A 23,829-nucleotide genomic window follows, 5' to 3' on the forward strand; every position below is an offset into this window, starting at 1 on the left:
TTGTTGGACTAATACCCTTAATGTCAGAAATTGACCACCCTAAAGCTATTTTAAACTTTCTCAAAACTCTCAACAACTTATCTTTTTCCGCAACAGACAAATGAGCAGATATAATAACAGGACAAGTATAATTTTCACCAAGGAATGCATAACATAAGTGCGCACGCAATTCTTTCAAATCATGAGTTTCAGTGGATACCTCTGGTGCACTATGTTCCAATGCTTCAGATTCCTTAGTACTCACCATTTTTTCTTTCGGAGCGCTGTCAAGGAATGCTTTTTGTTCATGTAGCTCCCAATCCTCTTCCTTATCAACCACCTCATCCGCCACCAAACATCTTTGAGTGGATCAGTAACTCCTGCACATGAAAAAGAATTATGAGAATCATCAATTTCAATACTTTTACATGTACTTACCTCGTTTGGTCCCCTCATGGTGTGATAGATATTGTAAATCACAGCTTCACCACCAACTCGAAGTCTGAGCTCTCCCTTTTTGTACATTGATCAGTGCGCGTGCAGTAGCTAGAAAAGGTCTCCCAAAATCAAAGGAGTTTCTTCATCTTCATCCATGTCTAGAATCACAAAGTCTGCTGGAAATATAAACTTGTCGACCTTCATGAAAACATCCTCCACAATACCCCGTGGATATGTGATAATCCGATCAGCCAGCTATAATGCGATGGTGGTCGCCCTGACTTCTCCAAGCTCCAATGTCCTGTATACAGAAAAGGGCATTAAATTTATACTTGCTCCTAAATCACATAAAGCTCTATTTACCTTAGAACCACCAATAAAACAAGGGATAGTAAAACTCCCTGGATCCTTAAGCTTTTGTGGCAACTTTTTCTGCAGGATTGCGTTGCACTCTTCTGTCAGATTCACCACTTCATTGTCTTGCAATCTCCTCTTCTTAGACATTACATCTTTGATGAACTTGGCATAGTTCGACATTTGTTCCAAGGCATCTGCAAATGGAATATTGATGTGTATCTTCTTGAAGATGTCTAGGAACTTGGAAAACTGCTCATCAATTGCCTTCTTCTTGAATCGCTAAGGATACAGAAGTTGTGGCATATACATCGGTTTTGCTTCAGTTTCTTTCTTGGGCTCTTCAACCACGATTTCTTAAAAAACTGGTTCTTCAACTTCCTTGGTTTTTCTCTGATCGTCAGCCTTTAACTTCTTACTACTTCTTAACTCCACTGCTTTGCACTGCTCTTTTGGGTTCACTTCAGTATTACTGGGAAACTGTCCTCGATTTTGATCCTTCAACTCATGTGCAAGCTGCCCAATCTGTGTTTCCATAGATTTCATCATAGCCCCCAAACTGCACATATGTGTCTCCATGCTGTCCATTCGAGTTTCAGTCCTCGACATCCTCTTGTTAGATTCAGTAACAAATGTAGACACAACATCCTCCAAAGACGCTTTACCTTCCCCTTGATTTGTATTGAATCCCAGGGGGGGTTTCAACACATTTTTGTTGTTGGAATAGGAAACGTTTTCGTGATTACGTAAACCAGGATGATAAGTATTGGGTGGAGGGTTACCTCGATAATTTCCATAGCTTCTGGGATTGATATATTGAGCTTCCTCAGGTGGATGAGATTCTTCTATGGCAACCAACACACCTGCAGGTTCTGTTACACTCACCTTGTTTAGAGCAGCAACTTGTGTACTCAATGCAGATAGCTGTGCAGTGATGGATGTGAGAGGATCAACATTATACACTCTCTTCTTGACTCCCATACGTTCAGATGGCCATTGATAACTATTAATTGTCATCTGTTCCAGCATCTCATAGGCCTGAATGGGGTCCTTAGCAAATATGGTACCCCTAGCAGCAGAATCTACAGACATCCTTGTGGGCGTATTCAACCCATTGTAGAAAAACTCTATTTCTTCCCAATCTGCAAAATTATGATTAGGACAACGCCTTAATAAATCTTTGTACCTTTCTCATGCCTTATATAGCTGTTCTGAATCATGCTGTTGAAAGGTACTGATCTCAATCTTCAGTTGGGTGGCCTTGGGTGGTGGAAAGAACTTCTCTAAAAATTTCACAGACATGCCCTCCCAAGTTTTTATGCTTCCTAGCGGCAATGACTGTAACCAGCTCCTTGCCTTGTCCTTGAGAGAAAAAGGAAACAAGGGTAAACGTATTATATCCTCAGAAATACCATTTATTTTTACCGTATCAGTAATCTCTAAAAAAGTGTGCAAGTGAGGATCAGCCATGGCGCTTCCATTGAATTGGTTCTGCTGAACCATATTGATTAATGTCGGCTTCAACTCAAAGTTGTTGCCATTTATTGTCCCTCGAGCGATTCCAAAATAGTGAGTCTGGATCGTCAGCCTAAAATAATCTCTAATTGGCACCAAGGGCAATTCATTGACATTTTCTTCAGCCATGTTAAGTTGTTCTTCTCTCCTAGATCTTCTCAAAGCGCGTGCGGTTCGTTCAATCTCTGGATCAAAGAGTAAAGAATTCGCACTTTGTGTTCTTCGCATGAACTGCAGTTAAGAAAAACAACAATTTATTAGTACTTAAAATAAGATAAAATAAAATCTCTAAATTAAAACTTAGACTAATTGGTAACAAGACTAAACAAAATCAAAAATTACTCCCCGGCAACGGCGCCAAAAACTTGTGAAAAATACTCGCAAGCGTACGAGTATCAAGTTTTAATATAGTGAATGAATCAAGTATCATTTCCTCAGAGAGTAATTTAAAAATATTTAATACTTGTAATTAAAATAGTCTTAATTTTATCTAGAAAATCAAACTTTGGAAATTTGTTGAACAATTAAATAAATGATGAAATTTGCAAAGCGCGCACACACAAAATTCTTAAGATATTATCAATTAAAGAGAAATAGTCTAGAGGTTTTGAATTCACCTGGTCTCGAAAATATTAATTCCTAATTAATCTATTTTCATGAGTTCATTTCAATTAATAACCAAAAACACATAGATTATACTATTTCCCTCTCCCGAGTATCAAATAGAATGTATCAATCATAGATCGATTCCAATATCCCTATTAAAAATATACTTTTAATTATATGTGTAAAACAATGTTCTTTCTAGGCTCCATTAAAGTTATAAGCTCTTCCGAGTCATGTAAACAATTAATAGTGTGAATTCTATTGATCATATTCGAAATCCCCTCTCCCGAGTGCCGGATTCTAAATAAATATGACAAATCAATTTATGGCCAGTAAATTGAAAAGACTTTCAAAACTAGAATCACAATTAATTTAGAAGAACTCAATTCAATAAAATCAATAATTCATAAATACGTCTTGACCAGGCTACATCAACCTCTAGACTTAAAAAGTTTAGTTCATACTCAAATTCATAATAACCAAAATCATGTTTAATAATTCAAACATAATTCAACAATCAAGAGAAATAAACAAAGAAGGAATAACAAAGTCGTAGTTTTTCTTCCGTGTCCGGTTGAAAAGTCTTAGTCTTCGTTTCAAGCAAGCTTCAAATCTTGATCCAAAATCTCATGAATTTTCTCTCCAGATTATTGTGTATTGGCGGCTAGATAAGATCTTTATTAGGTCTGAAAACTCCCTTAAATACTCCCCTAAAAATCGTCCAAAATAATTCCAAAGATATCCCCAAATTTTTTGAAAATACAAAAACACCTCGTCAAATATCCAGCGACGCGCGGGCGCGCCACCCTCATGCGCGGGCGCGCATAGCCCACTATCTCGATAATTCAAATGACTCTATCACACGCGGGCGCGCGTCATTCCTTGAGCGGGCGCGCATGGCTCTCTGGAAAGTTTTCAACTTTTCTCTTCAGGTGACGCGCGGGCGCGCATAGCATTCTGGTCCACCTTCATATACTCTTCAAAATCACGAACCATCTTCGCTTGCTTCACCCTTTTCTTGACTCCTTTGATTCCATCCATCATAACTTCAATATTTCTTGTATTTTCTGACATCCAACAACAACAACAACAATTTCCACATAATTCCACTTGAAACCAAACAATTATCCAATAATATCAATACAAATTAAGTGCACAAAATGCACTTATCAATAACAGATAACAAGAAGTTTGAATTCTAAACATGATCCAACATAAACTAGATTGACATGCTGATTCGACTTCTAAACCGAGTCCCACTTCTATCTCTCACTCTTGATGCTAATCAGGTCTTCGCTGACTCGATCCTGCCCCACCTGTTGCCAAGTACACATACAAAACAAAGCAACAACCGTATAACTCCGGTGAGAATGATATTCCCAATAAAAGCAACATAACATTCAATAACAAGTAATATATCAATAGAATGATATAAAGACAACTAAGACGAATGAAATACATGTCTTTAAAATAGGGATATCAAAACTGATAATCAAGGAATTGCTGCTCTGCTTTTGGGATCCCGAGGATGAGATCACGTAACGACTCACCGACTCTCCCAATCGAGGTGTTTCCACGTATCCCAATCCCCTAGACTTTGGTGCGACTATTATAAGGAGTATGCTGACACTAGGTGAACTTATACAACCCAGGACACTCGCAGTATGCCCCCCAAAACTTCTAAACAAAAAGGGTCGTTCTTCCCGCAAAATCAAAGGGGTGGCTCAAGATGAATGCATAAGAAACATAAAGCATTAATCCATAAAACAAAATCTCAAACAAAAAAATACACGTTCCACATTCTTGAACAAGTATTGATGCAAGTATGTGATTCAAGGGAAAACTCAAGAACCAACTGTCTCGAATGTGCTATCCCGCTAAAACGATGACTGCTTGTACCTTTCGATACGAATAGCTCCAACTCTGGATAAGCTACATTAAAGGTTATATCAGAAACTATACAACCTAAACAACAACAACCGCTCAAGGTAAACTCTTTACCGCTCTTCGTCCAACTCTTCGACGATCGACTTCTGCTAACTCTGGGCTCGACAAACTTCAAAAGAATCTGTATAGAGGCAAAAGATGATCAACAATGATGAACAAACCCAATTTCAAAAGTTCTACGATTCAAACGGTTCAAAATCTCAAAACTCAAACCGGCGGCATAACGACTACAAACTGATCAGATCGGAAAAGGAGATAGTAGTACAACATTGCAAAAAACTCAAATCAATGCTAAAACAACAACAACAAAACAAATCCAACACATCTCAAAAACCCCATTTTCGAATTATGCTTCCGAAAATCATAACAATTCCGAATGACGCTCTATTTCAAAACCGACTGAGAATAAACGATAAGAACTCGTTCAAGAACAACATAACCGAAACTCAATCGATTCTAACAACATCCAAAAATAGAAGTCTAGCTGATCGAAGAAAAACTTACTATAGAACGAAGCTCTTGCTGCGGTGATCGCTAATCTGCGTTCAGAAATAAATTCTAACGGACGAATCGAGCAGAAACCGAAATCACCAAGCTTGGGAGAAGCTATGGGGCACAACAATGGAGGGGAACCGATGGAGGAAGGTGATGAATGAGAGGAGACTAGTCAACAAGCCAAGATAATATATTAAACTCCAAATTTTTGTTTGTCCTTGAAAAATCCAAAATTTTCAAAATAGACCCTGATCAAAATCAAGTCGGCTTTTGAACTCCGTAATCTCCAATTATCTCAAATAAACTCAATTAAGATAAATTTGGGGCGTTACATGTTACTTGGTGATCCCCTCTCCGGACTTCGCATCACCACCAAACCGTCATCCACCTTTTCTTTCCCCTTTTTCGAACCAACTTTCACCATTCTAGCCGAGGAACATCTTGATGTTTAGGAATATTGGAAGTAGCATCCTGAGTTTTTATGTTATTTAACACAGTTCGTAAATCTTCCTGACGATTTTTTGGAGTTGGCCTCAGGTTTCTGCCATTCGCATAACAAGACTCGACATCGTACCCAACATAAAAACACTCCAAGATATATTATGGCAAATTTTCATATATGACTCATTGTTCAATAATTTTGGCCCATACCAATAAAAATTTTGTGATTTATATGTTCCAGTAAATCAACCTCAATACAAACTCGGTCCAAAGTAAGATGTTCAGCCTTCGAGGTCAACTCATCCATCTTCAAAAGCCAACAAAGCTGGCCACCGAAAACAAATGATATTTATCAAATAAGATTGGTAAATCCGGGAAACGTACCCACACTGGAACAATATAACATTCACGTTGATAGTAAAATGTAGGCATCCATTTGAACACACATAGCAAATGCCCTTGAAGAAACCATTGGCCCTTTCCAAACGAGCCATGTCTTTCTCAAGCTTGAAATCAACGAAAAGAAATCCTGGCCTTAGAAATTTGACGTTGTACGGCCCAGTAAAGCCTACGGACAATAATTCTTGAATGATTTTTTCCTTCGATGGCCATCCACCAGAGAATTTCCCGATCAAAGCTTGAGGATGAACCTTGCTCATCTCAGTGATTTCTTCCTCAGAAAAGAACACGGGCGATGCGTTCTTATAAAGAATTTTTGTTTGGCAACGATTGGAGCCTCTTCACACATAAGAAAAGATTTCTTCATGGTCCGAGGGGAAGAGGCAATGAAGGTCCCTGCATAGGATCGCTTCACTCCGTTTGGTGGCTCTGGTTTAGCCGCCAGACCACTGCCGCCATGAAAGGTTCCAACGCTCGCTTTTTCCATCCTTTTTCCTTCTTCTAAGTTGTCAATCTAAAAACAAAGATTGTGTTGGGATCATTTGTGTTTGTATAATAGAGATATATACACACTTCAAAAATATTTTGAAATACAATAGCTCGTTCTTGAAATGTTCAAAAATGAACCGAGATTGAGAAATTGTATTGACTTTGGTAACAAAACTAAGCGGAAGACACTCAACATAATCCTCTAAAAATTGATTAAACATTTTAAAAATCATTTGAAAATATTTCAAGTTGAAATAATAAAAATATTTTGATCGAAACATTTTATCAAAAAATTTGTATGCAAGATTTTGGTATTTATAGAACACATAAAATGATTCAACAAACCATCCAAAAACAGTAGTAATAAATAAATGCAATGAAAAAAAGGCACAAATTTGTTCATGGAAATTTAGAGGATCAAATCCTTTTACATCTCCCCTTCTTCCGTTGTCAAAAAAATTTCACTACTTTGGTTTTACAAATCTTTGTAACAACCCACTTTAATGTAAGGCTTACCCATCGCCTAATCGAAACTCTTAGCATCTCTCAACTATGATTGGGATAATAAGTCTCACAATATAAATATTACACATTTTTTATGTCTTTGTGTAGAGATTTCACTCAATTATTATATGAAATAAATCTCACTTTTGTGTAAGCTCCCTTCAAAGAATGTTTTCTTCTATTCTTGAACAAGGAAGAGTGTTTTACAAACTCATTTTGGTGTGGAGTACTTATCTCTCAAAACTCATATCTTGTTTGTCCATGTTTTATATCTACATCCAAAAGCTCTTGTTTGATCTTTCAAATGTTTAGTTAGAGTATCCGACAATGATATATGAAAGGAATAAATTGACTTGCCTTGCAAGACACAAATTCCTTGATATTATTTTCTTTTTTTGTAAGATTGTATTTATGTGTTTTGTCTTTCTAGATTTTTTGATTATCTTTAATTAAGATATTTGATTCCTTTTATTTAAAAGTGTTTATTTCCTAATGAACTTTTTTTTTTTATTTTGCAAGAAACTAATTAAAGAATCATATCAAGACAATAAGATTCCTCTATATATACCAAAGGATTGTTGCATGCACACACGACCAGAGAGACACGATCAACCGAGAGAAAAGAGGGAAGAATATATTGAGAGCTTGAACGAAGATTTAGTTGAAGATTTTCTTGAAGCTGACTGTTGTGTTTATTGTGTTTCAATGGCATGTTGGAGACATCAGAAGACAACACCATGCAAAAGTGTTGTTTGAAGATTTGTTTTGTTTCTCCAATTTTTGGCACACAGGATTTTCATATTTTGTTTTTGTTATTCTAGTTCTGAGTTTTTATGATGTAATTGTTTTTATTAACTTGTTGAGAAAATTTGTTTTTCTTAGAAAATCACTAATATTTTTTTTGTTAACTGATTACTTTTTCTAGTGGTTATTTGGCCCTGAGGTATCACACAAGTATTTATATTTGTGCATAATTATCTATTGGGATCGAAGATGTGTGTAGAGGATGAGTGTGAATACACAGTTTAAAAATTTTCTTTGAAAACGTTGTCAACCGGTCGAGTTGGTGTTAGCATACTAGACCAAAACTTCTCAACTTTTGAAGATAGTCGAACCAAAAATAGTGCAGAATACAATTCAATGGTTTTTATGTGAATCTTTATACTCAACTCATGAATATATCAACAAGATAATAAAATGAAAAAAAAAAAGAAAATAACACAAGATATATGGAATTTCGAAGAAAAAATCTTTCTACGTCTCTTCTTCTTCTACTTAGGAAGGCATTTACTAGAAGATTTTAGCTTTAAAACTCTATGTAAGAACCCACTCCAACTTTAAGACTTATCCACTACCTAAATCGAAACTCCTAGTGCACCACAAATATAATACAATAAGCCTTATCAACTAAACACCACAAGAATAGTACAAATGTTTGAATCCTTAGATTCAAGCTATCTAACACTTATACGAAGGCTTTTTGTCAGAAGCGGCCGAGAGGCTTGATGAATCTTTAGTTGATCCTTGAAGATCTAAATATTTCTGGTAAGTTACGGTTGAGTTTGAGCAGAAGATGATATGACTTTCTTGAGTGATCAAAGTATTTGAGAATGCAAGCTTATAAGTGAGAGAGATAGTGTTCTTGAAAGATAATTTAGATTGCAAATTTCTTATTTTTTCTCTAATGCTTTCTCTATTTATAGTGAATTTTTCATGAGACCATTCAATATTCGACTGTAAGCTCATTATTGCAAAAGTACATTTTTCACCGTCCTTTCTTGATATCGAGTAATTTTCAATAAATATAGGATTTGAATGTTTCCAAATGTAGAAAGCAACGATCGTAGATAGTTCTTGTACGTGCACAAATTATGCAATGTGCATTTCGGGATAACATTCTGATTTTATGATACTTTGTTATTTGTGCATGAATTGTCAACCAAATTTCTGATATAGTATGCAGGATACTTTATAAGTTGTGTAGCTTTAATCTGGAGAAATTTTTACACGATTTTTTCAAATAATTTTCAAAAGGGAAAAGACTCGAGTGAATTTTCTGTACTTGGATGGGCGAGTAGATCTTCTTGTAGTTTTGAACGGTTGAGAACTCTTAACTGCTTAAATAATTGATGACTCTTAGCTTGCTTGAGACTGGTTGAGAACTTCCCTTAAGTGTTCAATATAAGCGGTTTAGTACCGATATTACAATTAAAGACAACTTTATCTAAAACAATGAAATATTGTTTGTTATCATCAAAACTAAGGGATCTAACATTATCTCTGTGTTTATTTGTTTTATTTATTTATTTATTCCTGTTTTTGTTATTCTACTGCATTTTGTCGTAGGTGTTTACAATGCCATACCCAACACTAACTCACACACAAATTTAAATATAGATCTATCAACACAATATCCCTTTAAAGTAGCATCAGAGCCAACCCTTGAATTTACTAAGTTAGATTCTGGTTATTTTTGTTTTGCATGTCTATAATGGATATACCATTGGCTAACATCGCACTTCGACCACGGATCTTGGATGGAATAAACTATGTCCGGTTTGCATTAAATCTATATATGAAAGAGCATGGAAACATTTTGTTGACGGTTAGAAGCCGCCAAAAAAGAATGATGTAGATGGTGATAGCATGATCAAACTGGAAAGCCAATGGTCGGCCAATGAAGTCCAAACTCTAATTTCAATTTGAAATCTTGGAATAATATTTTTACTTCTCTTTATATAAACATGTTCGGTTTAATCACTGATTGTATTTTTTCTAGGGAAGCATGTGAAACACTAAAAAAGCATTGTGAAGGATCCGAGAGTGTTTGGATAACCAAGGTACAAATGCTAACCTCGAATTTCAAAATCTTGAGAATGGACGAAAATGAGACAATCATGGAGTCTGGTCGTCGCTTGAGAGACATAGCTAAAGAAGCATTCAGCCTTGGATATCCTGTAGCGTCCCACTGTATCAAGACGAGTTTTTTTCAACGTGCTTATATCCTCACTCACACGCACCTTGGGAAACTTCCCAGAGCTAAAATTGCCCCAAGTCAAGCACGCTTAACTTTGGAGTTCTTATGTGATGAGCTCCCAAAAAAAAAATATGCACCTTCTTGATATGAGTTGTACATATCAAATCTTTTGTACCTCTCATTTCGGTGTAGGATCGGTTCATTCATGTCACCCGTCGCCAATTCTTTTTGGTGGGGTTTTCATCATTTAGGTATTAATCATCCATATTGCGGACCATGTACCACCCTAGAACGTTTTGGCTCCGAGTGTCACATGCCCCCCAGCTTCCGCCTGATTCATCCCCAAACCACAGCTTACTAGGAGAGGCCAAGATCTAATACCAATCTAATGTCCCACTGTATCAAAATGTGTCTTTTCAGTGTGCTTATGTCCTCACTCACACGCACCCTATGAAACTTCTCAGGGGGTCACCCATTCTAAAATTGCCCTAAGTCAAGAACGCTTAACTTTGGATTTCGTATGTGATGAGCTCCCAAAAAGAAGATGCGCCTTCTTGATATGAGTTGTACATATCAAATCTTTTGTATCTCTCATTTTGGTGTAAGATCGGTTCATTCATGTCACCCGTCGTCAATTCTTTTTGGTGTGGTTTTCATCTTTCAAGTATTAACCATCCATATTGCGAACCATGTACCGCCCTAGTAATTTTTGGCTCTGGGTGTCACATATCCAATTTCCAATTGAATACTTGTTATCAAAGTTCTTCGATCACTTCTCAGAGGAATATGCAGGCTGGACTATTCAGGGATGCCTTACATTAGAATTAACTCGAAATGTTGTAATTTTTAGCTCGTGGAATTCTCGAGAGGTTATGGCCTAGTCCCCTCTCTTGTATCTCTTTATTTTCGAAATAAATGAGTACGAGTCCGCCAAATCCCCTACCACAACAAACAGATTTTATTTAAAAGAAGAAAGAAAAAGTTCTTCGATCACTTCCATAGAGTTTCAACATCAAAATTTTTGCGATTGAAAAAGCCAAAGATACATCTACACTTGCATTGGATGAATTTATGAGCTCTCTACGTAATACAAAACAAGGAGAAAGGTAAAACTATGGCTTTTCAAGTTTCAAATGACTCATACAATAATTTGATTCAATTCTCACAAGAATTCAATGAGTCAGATTTAGGTGAAGAATCAATTTTCTTGATCACCAGAAGTTTTGATGATTACTTGAAGAGAATAAGGAACAAGAAGAAATTTGGACAACAATCAAAACTCTGAAGTCCACCTGCTCCTGAGAAGCCGCAAAGGGTGTCATCTATTCAAAGAGAACCTCAACCAAGGTATGATGGTAAAAATCAATCTAATGCTAAGAGATATGATTCTATGCAATGCATAGAATTCAATGAATATGGACATTATGCAAATAATTGTGCAAACAGACTCCGTAGAAGCATGAACGTTTCCTTGAGTGATAATTAATCTGATGGAGATCAAAAACCAAGTGAAGAAGAGAATCATACCTCCTTGAATCTTTGTTGAAAAAAAAAATATTTTGTTTTCAAGTCAATCCACTAATTTTTCAAGTCAATCCTCTTTAAGTGATCCACACTTCCACAAATGGAACAAGCTTTAAAAGTTGCTCGACACTTCACAGTGAGATTATTTCTCACATAATGATCACACTGTAAATTATTCTTGCCAGACTGACGGGTCTCACCAGATCTTGCAGATGAAGAAGATCCAGACTTCTTAAACGACCATCCTCTAGGTACCAAAACACTCGAACTCTCACTGATTTGTAAATATCTCCATCTAAAATTTTTTAACTCATCTTGCCTACACTAATTCACTAAAATCTCGTATGAAGTTGGATTATCGCAAACAGACACACGATCAAAAGTCCACTGATTCAACCCTTGCAGGAAATGGTCATACTTAGTTGTCGAAATTTCATTGATGTGGGGGAAAAATGGCAACAGGTCAATGAACTCCTGATGATATTCATTGATTGACATATCTCCTTGCTTCAAGCTCAAATTTTTCATTGCCTCTGACTGACGGAGTGCTGGAGGAAAATGCAAGTTCATAAACGCCTTGTGGAAATCTGCCCAGGTGACATGCCCTCGCTCAACCAACACAGACGCAGACGTAGAACTCAACCACTTGCGTGATTTTCCCTCCGATAGGATCTCAATGACCTCCATCTTCTGCAACTCTGAGCAATGGAAAGATAAAAATCAGTGATCCATTCGTCCCAAAAAATCCTCAGCCACCTTGGGATTCTCATTTCCAATCAATAGCTTAGGTCCTATCCAAATAATCCTATGCAGATCAAACCTACGACGACCATACACTTGACGATGAAGATGTACTTGAGGATGTCTCTAGGCATCCTCATCACCCCAAAATCCTTTGCTGCCATGGCTACGACCATCGTCTTAATTGGCCATCTCTACAAATAAACCACGTTAACCCAAATCTGCAACAAATATGTCCCAAAAATCTTAATGCACGCTCTGATACCTCCGAGCAAAAATCACCGTAGCCTCGGTCTCCGTCATCATGGTAGCTCCCGGTGTTAGACAATATACAAGGGTGTAGGGCTGAGCGACCCTAATCAAAAGGCTATCTATAAGGAGATACGACTCAGTATGAACTTGAAAGTGTTATTTTTACCGTTCAATGGATATATAGATCAACCCTATATTTAGCACCAATTTGATTAAAAAATTGGGTTTATTTGCTCATCGTTCTCATTAAAATCATTCTATTGCACTCAAAAATTTTCTGCATAATTCTTTTTGTTTATGTTACTCTTTCAAATACTCACAATGGTAGGAAAATGTTTCAATTTACATGATATTCGAAGGGCGATGGGAAACACTGAAAATGTTGTCACTGGTGAGATAACAATGGAAGTCCTTGCTCAAATCCCATCTCTCGTAGTGGTTCACGCAACTGAAAAAATCACACCACTGCAAGTTGTGATCCGGGTGAAACATGAAACGAAATAGATGTGGATAATCTACCCGGTTTCTCCTTGTTAATCAGGATTTCCCAACACTCGCGATACCTCGTCAATCAAAGAGGCAAGTAGGATATAATTGTAATTGCACCCCTCCAAGAAATTTCATGGAAAGGTTGAATCTGCTGCTCATCCCTCACTCGCCATTCCGGAACACTTGTTTTGTGATGATTCTGATGTTGCATATTTTGAATTTCTAGTTCCTCCAAAGACCACTTCTGCTACTTTTACTGTTAAAAGTAGCTATTAAAGTGATGAAGACACCATACCCTACACTTCTGCTATACAAACTACTTCCAAAGAGTCATATATTTCTGATGAAGAAGAGATTTTATTGGCACAAATTCTAGACAATATGAATAAGGACGATGCCTCCAAACCTGTTCCTACTACTGCCGTTGTTGATGAAGAACCTGATGCTAAGATTCCATATGATTTTGCAGATAACAAGCCTACTTCTTCTGAGAGTTCATCTTCCAACTATGACGATGATGAGGTTGAGGAGGAAGGAACTGAAGATTCTGGCAGTGAAGATGTTATTGATGATGTCTCCAACATAGTTGATGTAGATTATGATCTATCCCTTGACTTACCTCACAAATTTTACTTGGAGGCATCTTTTGCTGATTGGAATCTATATGCCAACGAGAGCTCCTTGATAAGAAGAATATTGATGAAGATGCCTATGATAGGAAAAATCTGGTGAACTTTTTCAAGCTGAGTAAACTCTTTTCAACTATAATGATTGTGGCTCCGTGTTGTAGGAAGCCTGTTCTGGAGCTTTACAACAACCTCTCTTCACATATGGGTGATGAGATATATGCGAAGTACGGGAAGGTCTAATTTAGGGGGAGAATATACAACTTTATTCTTTTCGTAATCAATAACTTTTACCAAACCCTAACGGCTTCCGAAGAAGGACTGCCTTTGGACATCAATAAAGTTACTTCGGTGTTGAATGGAGGGTTAATTACTCAGTTTCCATGACACCTGTCTGCTGCCAGTCTGACTTCTTTTTGTTCGGTGTTACACAAGATTGTCATCTGTAACCATACAATATCTATAAATACTACGATGGTTACCAGGCCTCAGGCCTAGGTTTTGTTTTCCAAAGTTACTCAAATTACATTCAAGTTTGGCAAACTTATGTTCAAGACTATTCCATAGTTTATAGAAGGTGGCCTTAAGTCAACAAAGCTATTTTTTCCCTCTATAATTTATGAGATCCATGAATATCAAGGATTCATCACAAATGATGATAAAAGCTATCAGATGTTAGTGAGTTGCTGATAATTTCTCCTGTTCTACTCAAAGGCAACATAAATATAGACCTACCTTGGTCTGCGTCTGGTGTTGAGCCAGATGTTATATACATGGATTATTCTCCTGCCAACAATGTTCCCTCCACTGCATCTCTCTTGCTTTCTCCCACTTCCATTCAAGCTCAAATGGATCATGCTGAGAAGTAGATTATCTAGGCCAATGATGATATTGAGTACTATGGGGCCTTGTTGGTTGAGTACAGGCTAATGTTACATTTGGATGTTCATTTTTGACAAAAAGGGGGAGATAATAATCAAAGTACAATTATATTTTACTATATCATGATAGTTATTATAAATCTTAATAGAAGTAGAGAGGAGTAGAGAGAATTAATGAGAGAAAGAGAATTCAATATAAGTCAATACTCATGTGTAATTTTTATTGAAATCAATCACCCCTATTTATAGGGAGAAATAATAGAATACAAATCTTTGCATATATTATCTTTACATATTTATCTTGATCACAAATCTTTCACATCTAATTAAATAATATAACCATCAACAAAATAATATATTTATAACATTCTCCCTTATATAATTATTTTTTTAAGCAACCGATTCGTCAAAATTTCAACTTGGAAAAATGGATGCTTGAGAACTTCATCGGGACTCAGGTGCTGCTTTGTTAAAACCTTGACAGTAAAACCCTGTGAGAAAAATCTGAAGAAAAAAAAGAAAAAGAATACAGTAACATACACTTACTTTGGATGTCTTCTCGACGATGTATGTATCTCGTTAAAACCTTACCAGAAAAAACCAGTGGGACAAAATTCTATTGAAGGAAAAAGAGTAAGAAATCTCTTGATAATTGTTAATTGCCTCATTAAAAATTTTGTTATGAAAAACCACGTGGAAAAAATCATAGACAATGGAAAAGTAAAACTTTGATTGTTCCCCCTCTTACAAGAATCACTGGAAATTATTAACTCTTCTTATATCAATCTTGTGCACTAATTTGCAAAACAATGATTGAGATGCTGATTTTGCCATAAATATGGTACTTCAAGATCAAATATTTTTTCTTCTTCTTCTTCAATTTTGCAAAAAAAATATTCTGAGCATCAAATCCTTCGATGAGGTTTCTATATGTATAACCGTCAAATCAGTGCATACATGACAAGTGCAAATATTTTTTTCATAATCCGTTTGAATAAGAAACTTGCTAAAATTTTCTCATATTACCATATATCATTTTTTATTGAAAATCTCTACAAATTGTAGTTCAAATCATTTTGCATAATAGAAAAAACACATTAATGATTATATCATTTCGATCCCAAATAATTTGTGAAATCTCATTTTTTTTTTTTAATATACTTGTTATTCTTCAAGAGCAACATAATCCAAATTGAATTCATTGAAATAATTGGCCGTTCACGCTTCTAGCGTCTTTTTTCATTTACATTCAAGTAATAAAAGATATGGTCCTGCAAGACGTCGATTTCTTCCATAACGACCAGCCTCCACTATTCTTTTCACATTGAGATATTAACACATTTTTTAATGGGTTCTTCGTCGCTTCAAACGAGTTGTATGCATTGTTCAATTTGAATATAAATGAAGCTAAACAATATAGACGATCTTATACACAAGATCAAATAATGTGTTTTTGAGATTTAAACTTTGAACATCATGTTTATTTATATTTCATTGGGATCGATCTCAAATCTTGTAGCTTTTATTTCCTCATCCTCAATGTTGGAAATATTATATTACAAAGATAACAAATGAGAATTTTCATTATTAAAATCTCATTCTTGATCATAGAGTATTTCCAACATATATTCAATCTCTTCAAAAAAATTTATTATAGTGCAGTTTTCGCACATAACAATATGATGTAGATATCCCCAAAAATATGATGTATTTATTCTAAAAATCAATTGTCTTAATAGTTTATTGAAGGCAAATAAATCAAGTAAGACAATATATTTATAAATGATATGCATATAATCTCTTATGATCAAGCTTGTATTGATTATATATTAAGGAAGTTTTTCCCAATAAGTATTTTCGTAAAACATCAAGTTTCGGGGGCCCATGTTATTTATTCATTTCAGATCATATGAGGACTTTTATCAATTTGAGCTTTTATGATAGTGATATCAATTTCGATAAGATATAAAAAAGAATTCATAAAATCTTCTGGATTTTTGATTCAAAAACCTTTATCTTTATCGATCCAAGAACTTTTGGCTTATTCATTAACATCTTTATAAACTATCAATAGTTTTTCAAATATTTAAATAATTTGAATGCTCAATCCAATCAGTTATGTCAAACTCTTTAAGTATATGTATCAATGATACTTTCGGAGCCCTTTAGCTCTTCTAGAAATATTGATTTGTAATATACTATTTAAACAAAATCAATATCTACTAGCCAGATTCAAAAATCCATATATGTCAATGTTTATCTCTATTTTATAGTATCAAGAACATAATCTTTTTTTATCGTCAATCAAACGATATTCAAGATCTTTCAGGCATTGATATCAACATACGATGAATAATTTTGGATAGACATCAACGGTCTCCAAAAATTTTTATATCTTTCTTGATAGATATATCACTTTACGTACTTCAAGTACGACATCATTTAAATAGTGATTTGAGATAACAATGTAGATTTAGTACAATATTTGAATATTATGACGTATATCTCAATATTTTGTGCCAAAATTATAATTCATATCTCGCTTCATATGAGATAACAAATTCTTCTTTTAAGAATTAATCAACCAAAATATATCAACTGTGTTCATTTGACACTGTTACATTCACTTAAAAGAATGAACCACATTAGTTAAACAACTTTCATAATTTTATTTTCTTGAACAAAATACTATAATTAAGATATTATATTACAAGAATTGAAATTGAAAAATCAGACGTACCTTTTCAAATTTTTGTATGCATCAAGTAGAACTTGACCTTCAACAATGGCATTCAATCTATCACGAGTGTCGTTTCACATTAAATTCATGTTCCTATATTTGCAAAATATGTAAGACAACATGTAATAAAACATTTTATCATCCATTTAACAAACAAGATCACTTTAAAATAAAATTCAATTTTAATCAAATAATTTTGAAACAAGTCAAAATTTATATCTACAATCAAATTTTGGAAATATAAAATATATAATTCAAACTTGGGAATAAATATCTAACAACCCAGTATGTTTTTAAATTTTCAGATCATAAAATTTATCACTAAATTTCATAATTAATTACTGTAATAACTCATTAATATATTGATAGAATAGATTCAAAAAATTTTAAATTATTTATTTCATAAAAATAATTTATGTAAATAAAAACAAAACACATGATAGAGTTTTTCACAATTTAATTTAAACAAAAATACAATCTTAATTTACCAAAATAAATTAGTTTAATAATAAATAAATAAAACGACTTGAAATTAGTCGTAAATCAATCTGTTTCCATCATAATGCATAGGGTACCATCAATTTATCATCGTCGTTGCTCAATATAGATGATGGTTTCAATTGATTGAGTTTAACATTTATTTTCTTTTCGGTTGATGTCGTTGCGGTATTACCACCGCAATTTCATAATTTTCAATCAATAGTCTATGCAGTTTATCATTGAATATCAAGACACTATTCATAAAAAAATAGTGAAAAATAATAGATCATGCTTCTTCTAGAGTATTAACAACAAAATATGATTTGAATCGATATGAAATAAATATTTTTCAATGATATTGATATCTCTTGTATATTATGTCAATATTATTCACAAATATTGACTAGCTTTAGATCTTTTATCAATATTCTTTAAAAGATTGTATTGCAATTTTTTATTTTCAAGATCCTCAAAATCTCATTCAATGAGAGAGATACTAAATTAATATCCTGGTAGGTATGATGAGATAACTAATGAATATCAGTTTTGAATGATTTTTTAATTTGTATGTATGTTGGAAATGAAACTCGATTTTCTTTGGTATGTTTTTTATTCAGAGGATAAAAGTTTGTACAAATTTTGAAAAGACGAAATACTCCTCCATATATGTTTTTAAAATATTATGTCAATATGTACTATTTTAAAAAAAAAAATGAATTTTTTTATAAAATACACTCATACCTTCGAATTTGAGCTCATTTGATATCAAAAGCCAGACCAAAAAAAAAAATTTAAATGAAAGGAATTTTATTCCTTGAATATTTCGGCCCTTGATATAATTTATATTATTGGATTTTGCTTTCTAAACAAGATAAAATAATTGACAAATATATTATGTATATTTCGAATATCTTATAAAATATATTTTCCATGATCAAATCTATCTTTCTAAGGTAGATAATCGATATATTATGAGTTGATAATTATCAAGATATGATTTGATTAGATTTGATAGAGTTTTATTCCTACTAAAACATGTTTCCTTATTCATGTAGGACTCTATCTAAGGAAACTTTCAAGAGATGGATGTTAATCTATAAAAGGAGGTTTTCACGCACAAGATAAAAAGATGGGCTTCAGACGTACAAACTACTGCGTAACTATTGAAGTATTCCATCACTGAATTTGAAGAATTCTGAAGCAAGGTTTGCAACCTTCGTTGTTGCATGTCCCCGTGTTACCGTTCGTGTAGAAGACATCAGAAACAACACTATGGGAACTGTGTTGTTGAAGATCTTTTCGTGTCTCTTCAATTTAGGTTACGGGAGTTGCATCCGATTTCTTTTATACTCTGATTTTGTTTAGGATGCAAGTTTGATTTCTCAACTTGTTGAGAAATTTAGGATTTATTGACTTTTCGTAAAATCACTAGGATTACTTTGTAAGACTGATCTTACCATTTGCTAGTGATATTTATCCCTAAGGCACCTGCACGAGTTTTTATACTCGTGCAAAATTAATTACTTGTGTTTTATTTACGCTTTAAATTTTCGCTGCACTATGTTGTATGTGGTGTTACAACATGAAGTACAACACTGCCTATTTTACATAACAAACCACGTACACCGTTTCTTTCACGTGATATCAGAGCCACCACTTGACTTTACTAAGTGAGTTCCTGGTTTGTGTTACAGGTTAGTTATGGATACTCCATACACAAGTGCAATTTTCCCACCTATTTTGGATGAGACAAATTACGGCCCTTGGAAATTGAAGATGAGCATGTACATTCAATCCATTGAGTCCAGGGCTTGGCAACGTGTTCTTGATGGTTGGACACCACCTATGAGAGATGATGATGTACCCGGACCAAAGCCAAGAGCAAAATGGACAGCCGATGAAAATACTGCGGCTATTTATAATGCAGAAGCTCTTAATGCTATGTTTACTTCTGTTTATATGAATATGTTTAATCTAATTGGTACTTGTACTTGTGCAAGGGGGGATGCTTGGGAGAAACTTCAAACCCATTGTGAAAGCTCGGCAAGTGTCAAGAAGACAAGGATGCGTCTCTGATAAGAGTCGTTTTTCCGCGTTTTATTGTTCATTTTATTGATGTTTTGCATTAGTTATGTTTTGGCTTTTTTAGTATTTATCAACTTTTGTTTGCATTTAGTGTAATGTTGTGTGTTTTTTTTTACTCCTATTGATTTGTGGTTAATTTGGCAGGAAAAAGGAAGAAAAAAATATTTTCGGGCTTCACAGGGGGGTGCGCTCGGTCTGCAGAAAAGAGCAGACCGAGCGCTGGCATAATCAGCGAAGGCAGAGAGTTGAAGAAAATGCAGCGCTCGGTCGGTGAATTTTTGCAGACCGAGCGCTCGCTGAAAAAATTGGGCAGTGAGTGAAGAAATTTCCAGCGCTCGGTCGGTGAATTTTTGCAGAACGAGCGCCCGCGCGTAATTTTTGGAAAACTTTATTCCGGGTGTTTTAAAAGGAAATGACTCTAAGGGCAAGATATATAAAAGATTTTCAGATGTTTTTAGGGTTGGAAAACGCAGCAAATCAAGGCGGAGGCGGCTCAGAAGATCGAAAGTTTCTTCTTCTCGTTGGGAGTTCTTCTTATTCGCGATTTCTGAAATTTTATGTTGAAAACTTTATTAGTTTCAATTTTATTATGAGTTGTAGTAGCTAAACTTTATTTTGTTTGAATTTAGGGGATCCTAACCCCGCAACATGTTTTTGTAATTGAATCTTTGGACGAATTGATTGAGTTTTTATGCGAGTATTTGATTTTATCATGGTTTATTATTCTATGTTGAGGAGTAGCTAACTTTAATATAGATTGGTAGATTGTGAATTGTTTTCGAGAGATAGATTCATGATTAGGACGAGTGATAAAATCCATGGACTTAAAATATGCATAGAGATATGATATTTAGTACATGTTGATAACCATAGACCACCAGGTTGAAAGTTGTAGGATTTCAATGAACGCAAAGCAATCAGTAATGATAAATAATCAAAGAGATTTGATTGTTTCATTAACTTGAATTAGATTGGCATCAACTCGAGAGAATGTGTCAATATTTAAGGAGTTCTTGTCAAATTTATGAGTGTAAAAGTAATTTCAATCGTCCAAATTCAATTAGGGGGAAGGTGAACCGAGATTCCAACAAAGTTTCCTCATATTATATTTTTTTGCGCTAAGCATTGTTGTGGTTTATTTTATTTTCATTCAAGTATTTTTAAATTGAATTCTTCACTTTATCATTTTAGAATAATCAATGATCAAATTTTCGTTACTTTGGGTAGAGAAATTAAAGAATTGAATTGTTGTGACGTAGTCCCTGAGGACAATACTCGTACTCAGTATACTTTTCTATAACTTAAGTCGTGCACTTGAGATAATATTGAGCATAAAAGAGAGATAATTATAGTGAATTTAAGTGTTAGTATTTGCTCGATCAAGTTTTTGGCACCGTTGTCGGGACTATTAATTACTTTAATTTTTTCTTATTTACATTTATTTATTCCAATTTTAATCACTTTTTCCATTGGTGAACTGCAGGTTCTCTTGCAGTGCACGCAACATCCATTTGAGTCGGAACTTATCCCTTTTGATCCTGAAATTGAAAGAACCTTTCGCATGAGAAGAAGGCAATAGAGAGAAAGAATGGCAGGACAAGCGCAAAGGATGCTGGATGATGGAGAAGATGGAAATAATGCACCGCCTATCTACAGATCCATGATGGATAGCTCTTTGCCATCTATCAAAAATTCCAGACCAAGCATCATCAGGCCAACCATAGCAGCAAATCAGTTTGAAATAAAGCCTGCTATCATTCAAATGGTGCAAAACACAGTCCAGTTTGGTGGGATGACAATCGATGACCCATATGCTCACCTAAAAATTTTTTTAGAAATCTATGACACTTTTAAGATGCAGGGAGTTTCTGATGACACTATTCGTTTGCGTTTATTCTCTTTTTCTTTAAGAGATAAAGCTAAAGCATGGCTAACAAATCTACCTGCAGGTTCCATCACTACTTGGGATGATCTTGCAAAGGCATTCCTGACCAAATATTTTCCACCGTCCAAATCAATGAAACTCAGAGCTCACATTACAATATTTTCTCAAGGCGAACAGGAAACACTCTATGAAGCATGGGAGCGTTATAAAGATTTACTGAGGAGATGCCCACATCACCAACTACCAGACGGTCTTGTGGTACAAACTTTTTATTATGGTCTTCCTCACTCAAATCGCACCATGTTAGATGCAGCTGCATGTGTAAATTTGTTACGAAAATCACCAGAGGACGGATATGAGTTAATTGAGAAGATGATATCTAGTTGCTATCATCCTCAATCTGAGAGGAATGCAGCCAGGAGACCCGCAGGAATGCATCAAGTTGATGCATTCACCTCAGTAGCGGCTCAGCTTGAAGTCATGAATAAGAGGATTGAAGAGCTAACTCTAGGGCAGTCTGCGATGCGTATTCAAGAAGTGTGGTGTGAGAAATGTGGTGTTGAACACTTCACAAAAGATTGTAAGACAGGCAATCTTTCATATCAGCCAGATGGAGGAATGATGAACCATGTGGGAAATAAGAACCGCCCTAGGAATGATCCATTCTCGAACACATGTAATCCAGAGTGGAAACAGCATCCGAACTTTTCGTGTGGAGGACAGAATAATAGGTCATATGGGAATCAGAACTATGGAAGACAGCCTCAAGAAGAGAAATCAAGCATGGAACAGATGATGCAGAAGTTCATATCATCCACTGAGACCCGAATGCAGAATCAGGATGCATCGATTAAGAACTTGGAAAATCAAATAGGGCAGTAAGCTAAAGCGTTGTCCAGCAGAGAGCTGGGTACTTTTCCAAGTGACATGGAAAAAAAATCCAAAAGAGCAGGTCAAAGCAGTTGAATTGAGAAGTCGGAAGATAATTGAGGGTGAGAAACAAGGCGAGAAAGAATCTGAACCAGCTACACCAAGGAAAACTGCAGGTAAGTCTTCTGATTCTACACAACCACCCACATCACAATCAAATATTGTTATTCCACCACCTTTTCCTGCAGCTCTCAAGAAGGCCAAACTAGATTCTCAATTTGCGAAATTCCTAGAAGTATTCAAGAAATTGAATATAAACATCCCCTTCGTGGATGCATTGATGCAAATTCCCAGTTACGCGAAATTCTTGAAGGAAATTCTTTCCAACAAAAGAAAATTGGAGGAGCATGCAATGATCAGTCTAACAGAAAATTGTTCTGCGCTAGTCCAGAACAAGATTCCACCGAAGCAAAAAGATCCAAGGAGTTTCTCTATCCCTTGTGTTATTAATGATGTGCAATTTCATAATGCTTTATGTGATTTGGGTGCGAGTATAAACTTAATGTCATATTTTGTCTTCAGGAAACTGAGCTTGGGAGAGCCGAAATCCACCAGGATGTCATTGAAATTGGCGGACAGGTCTATCAAATATCCAAGGGGGATAATAGAATATGTGTTGGTGAAAGTCGACAAATTCATCTTCCCGGTGGATTTTATGGTGCTTGATATGGAGGAAGATTTGGACATGCCACTTATTCTGGGAAGACCTTTCTTGGCAACAGGGAAAGCACTAATCGATGTCCAAAAGAGAGAGCTACATCTGAGAGTGGGAGATGAGAAAATCTCCTTTGATGTGTTTAATGCACTTAAATTTTCACAAAATAATGAATAGTGTTTTCAGATTGATGTTGTGGACTCACTTTTATATGATTATGTGCAGGATACATTCAGGAACCATTAGAAGCTGCACTTTTATCGACTCCTCATGATGACTTAATCAATGTCGAGATATAAGAGATGACGGCGTACTTGAATGATAACCATTCACGGCAAAAAGGTGGAAAGCTCAGACTCAAAGATCTTGGTGGCCGGAAGGATTTAGTCCTCCAGAA

The 23,829-nt window shown here is 35.2% G+C and overlaps 1 protein-coding gene and 1 non-coding gene across 2 annotated transcripts; one reads left to right on the top strand and one right to left on the bottom strand.

Annotated features, from left to right (window-relative positions):
* The first annotated feature begins 21,550 nt into the window (after nt 1–21,550).
* Nucleotides 21,551–23,609, top strand: LOC140862518 (uncharacterized). Its single transcript, XM_073265547.1, has 2 exons — nt 21,551–22,725; nt 22,823–23,609. Exons 1-2 carry the CDS (start codon nt 21,551–21,553, stop codon nt 23,607–23,609), a joined length of 1,962 nt encoding a protein of 653 aa, XP_073121648.1.
* LOC140869932 (small nucleolar RNA R71) lies at nt 21,983–22,089 on the bottom strand. The gene has a single exon (XR_012146921.1). It is a non-coding gene; the product is annotated as a small nucleolar RNA R71 (small nucleolar RNA).
* Nucleotides 23,610–23,829: the final 220 nt, after the last annotated feature.

This window comes from Henckelia pumila, chromosome 4 (genome assembly GCF_033568475.1).
Source record: "Henckelia pumila isolate YLH828 chromosome 4, ASM3356847v2, whole genome shotgun sequence".
In the NCBI taxonomy this organism is placed as follows: Eukaryota; Viridiplantae; Streptophyta; class Magnoliopsida; order Lamiales; family Gesneriaceae; genus Henckelia; species Henckelia pumila.

Bases quoted from the DNA above. Each gene is read 5' to 3' on its own strand.
- LOC140862518 (XM_073265547.1), top strand. From the start codon at position 21,551: ATGGCAGGACAAGCGCAAAGGATGCTGGATGATGGAGAAGATGGAAAT. The intron at 22,726-22,822 runs GTAAGCTAAAGC...TGAATTGAGAAG, and splicing joins TTGGAAAATCAAATAGGGCA to TCGGAAGATAATTGAGGGTG.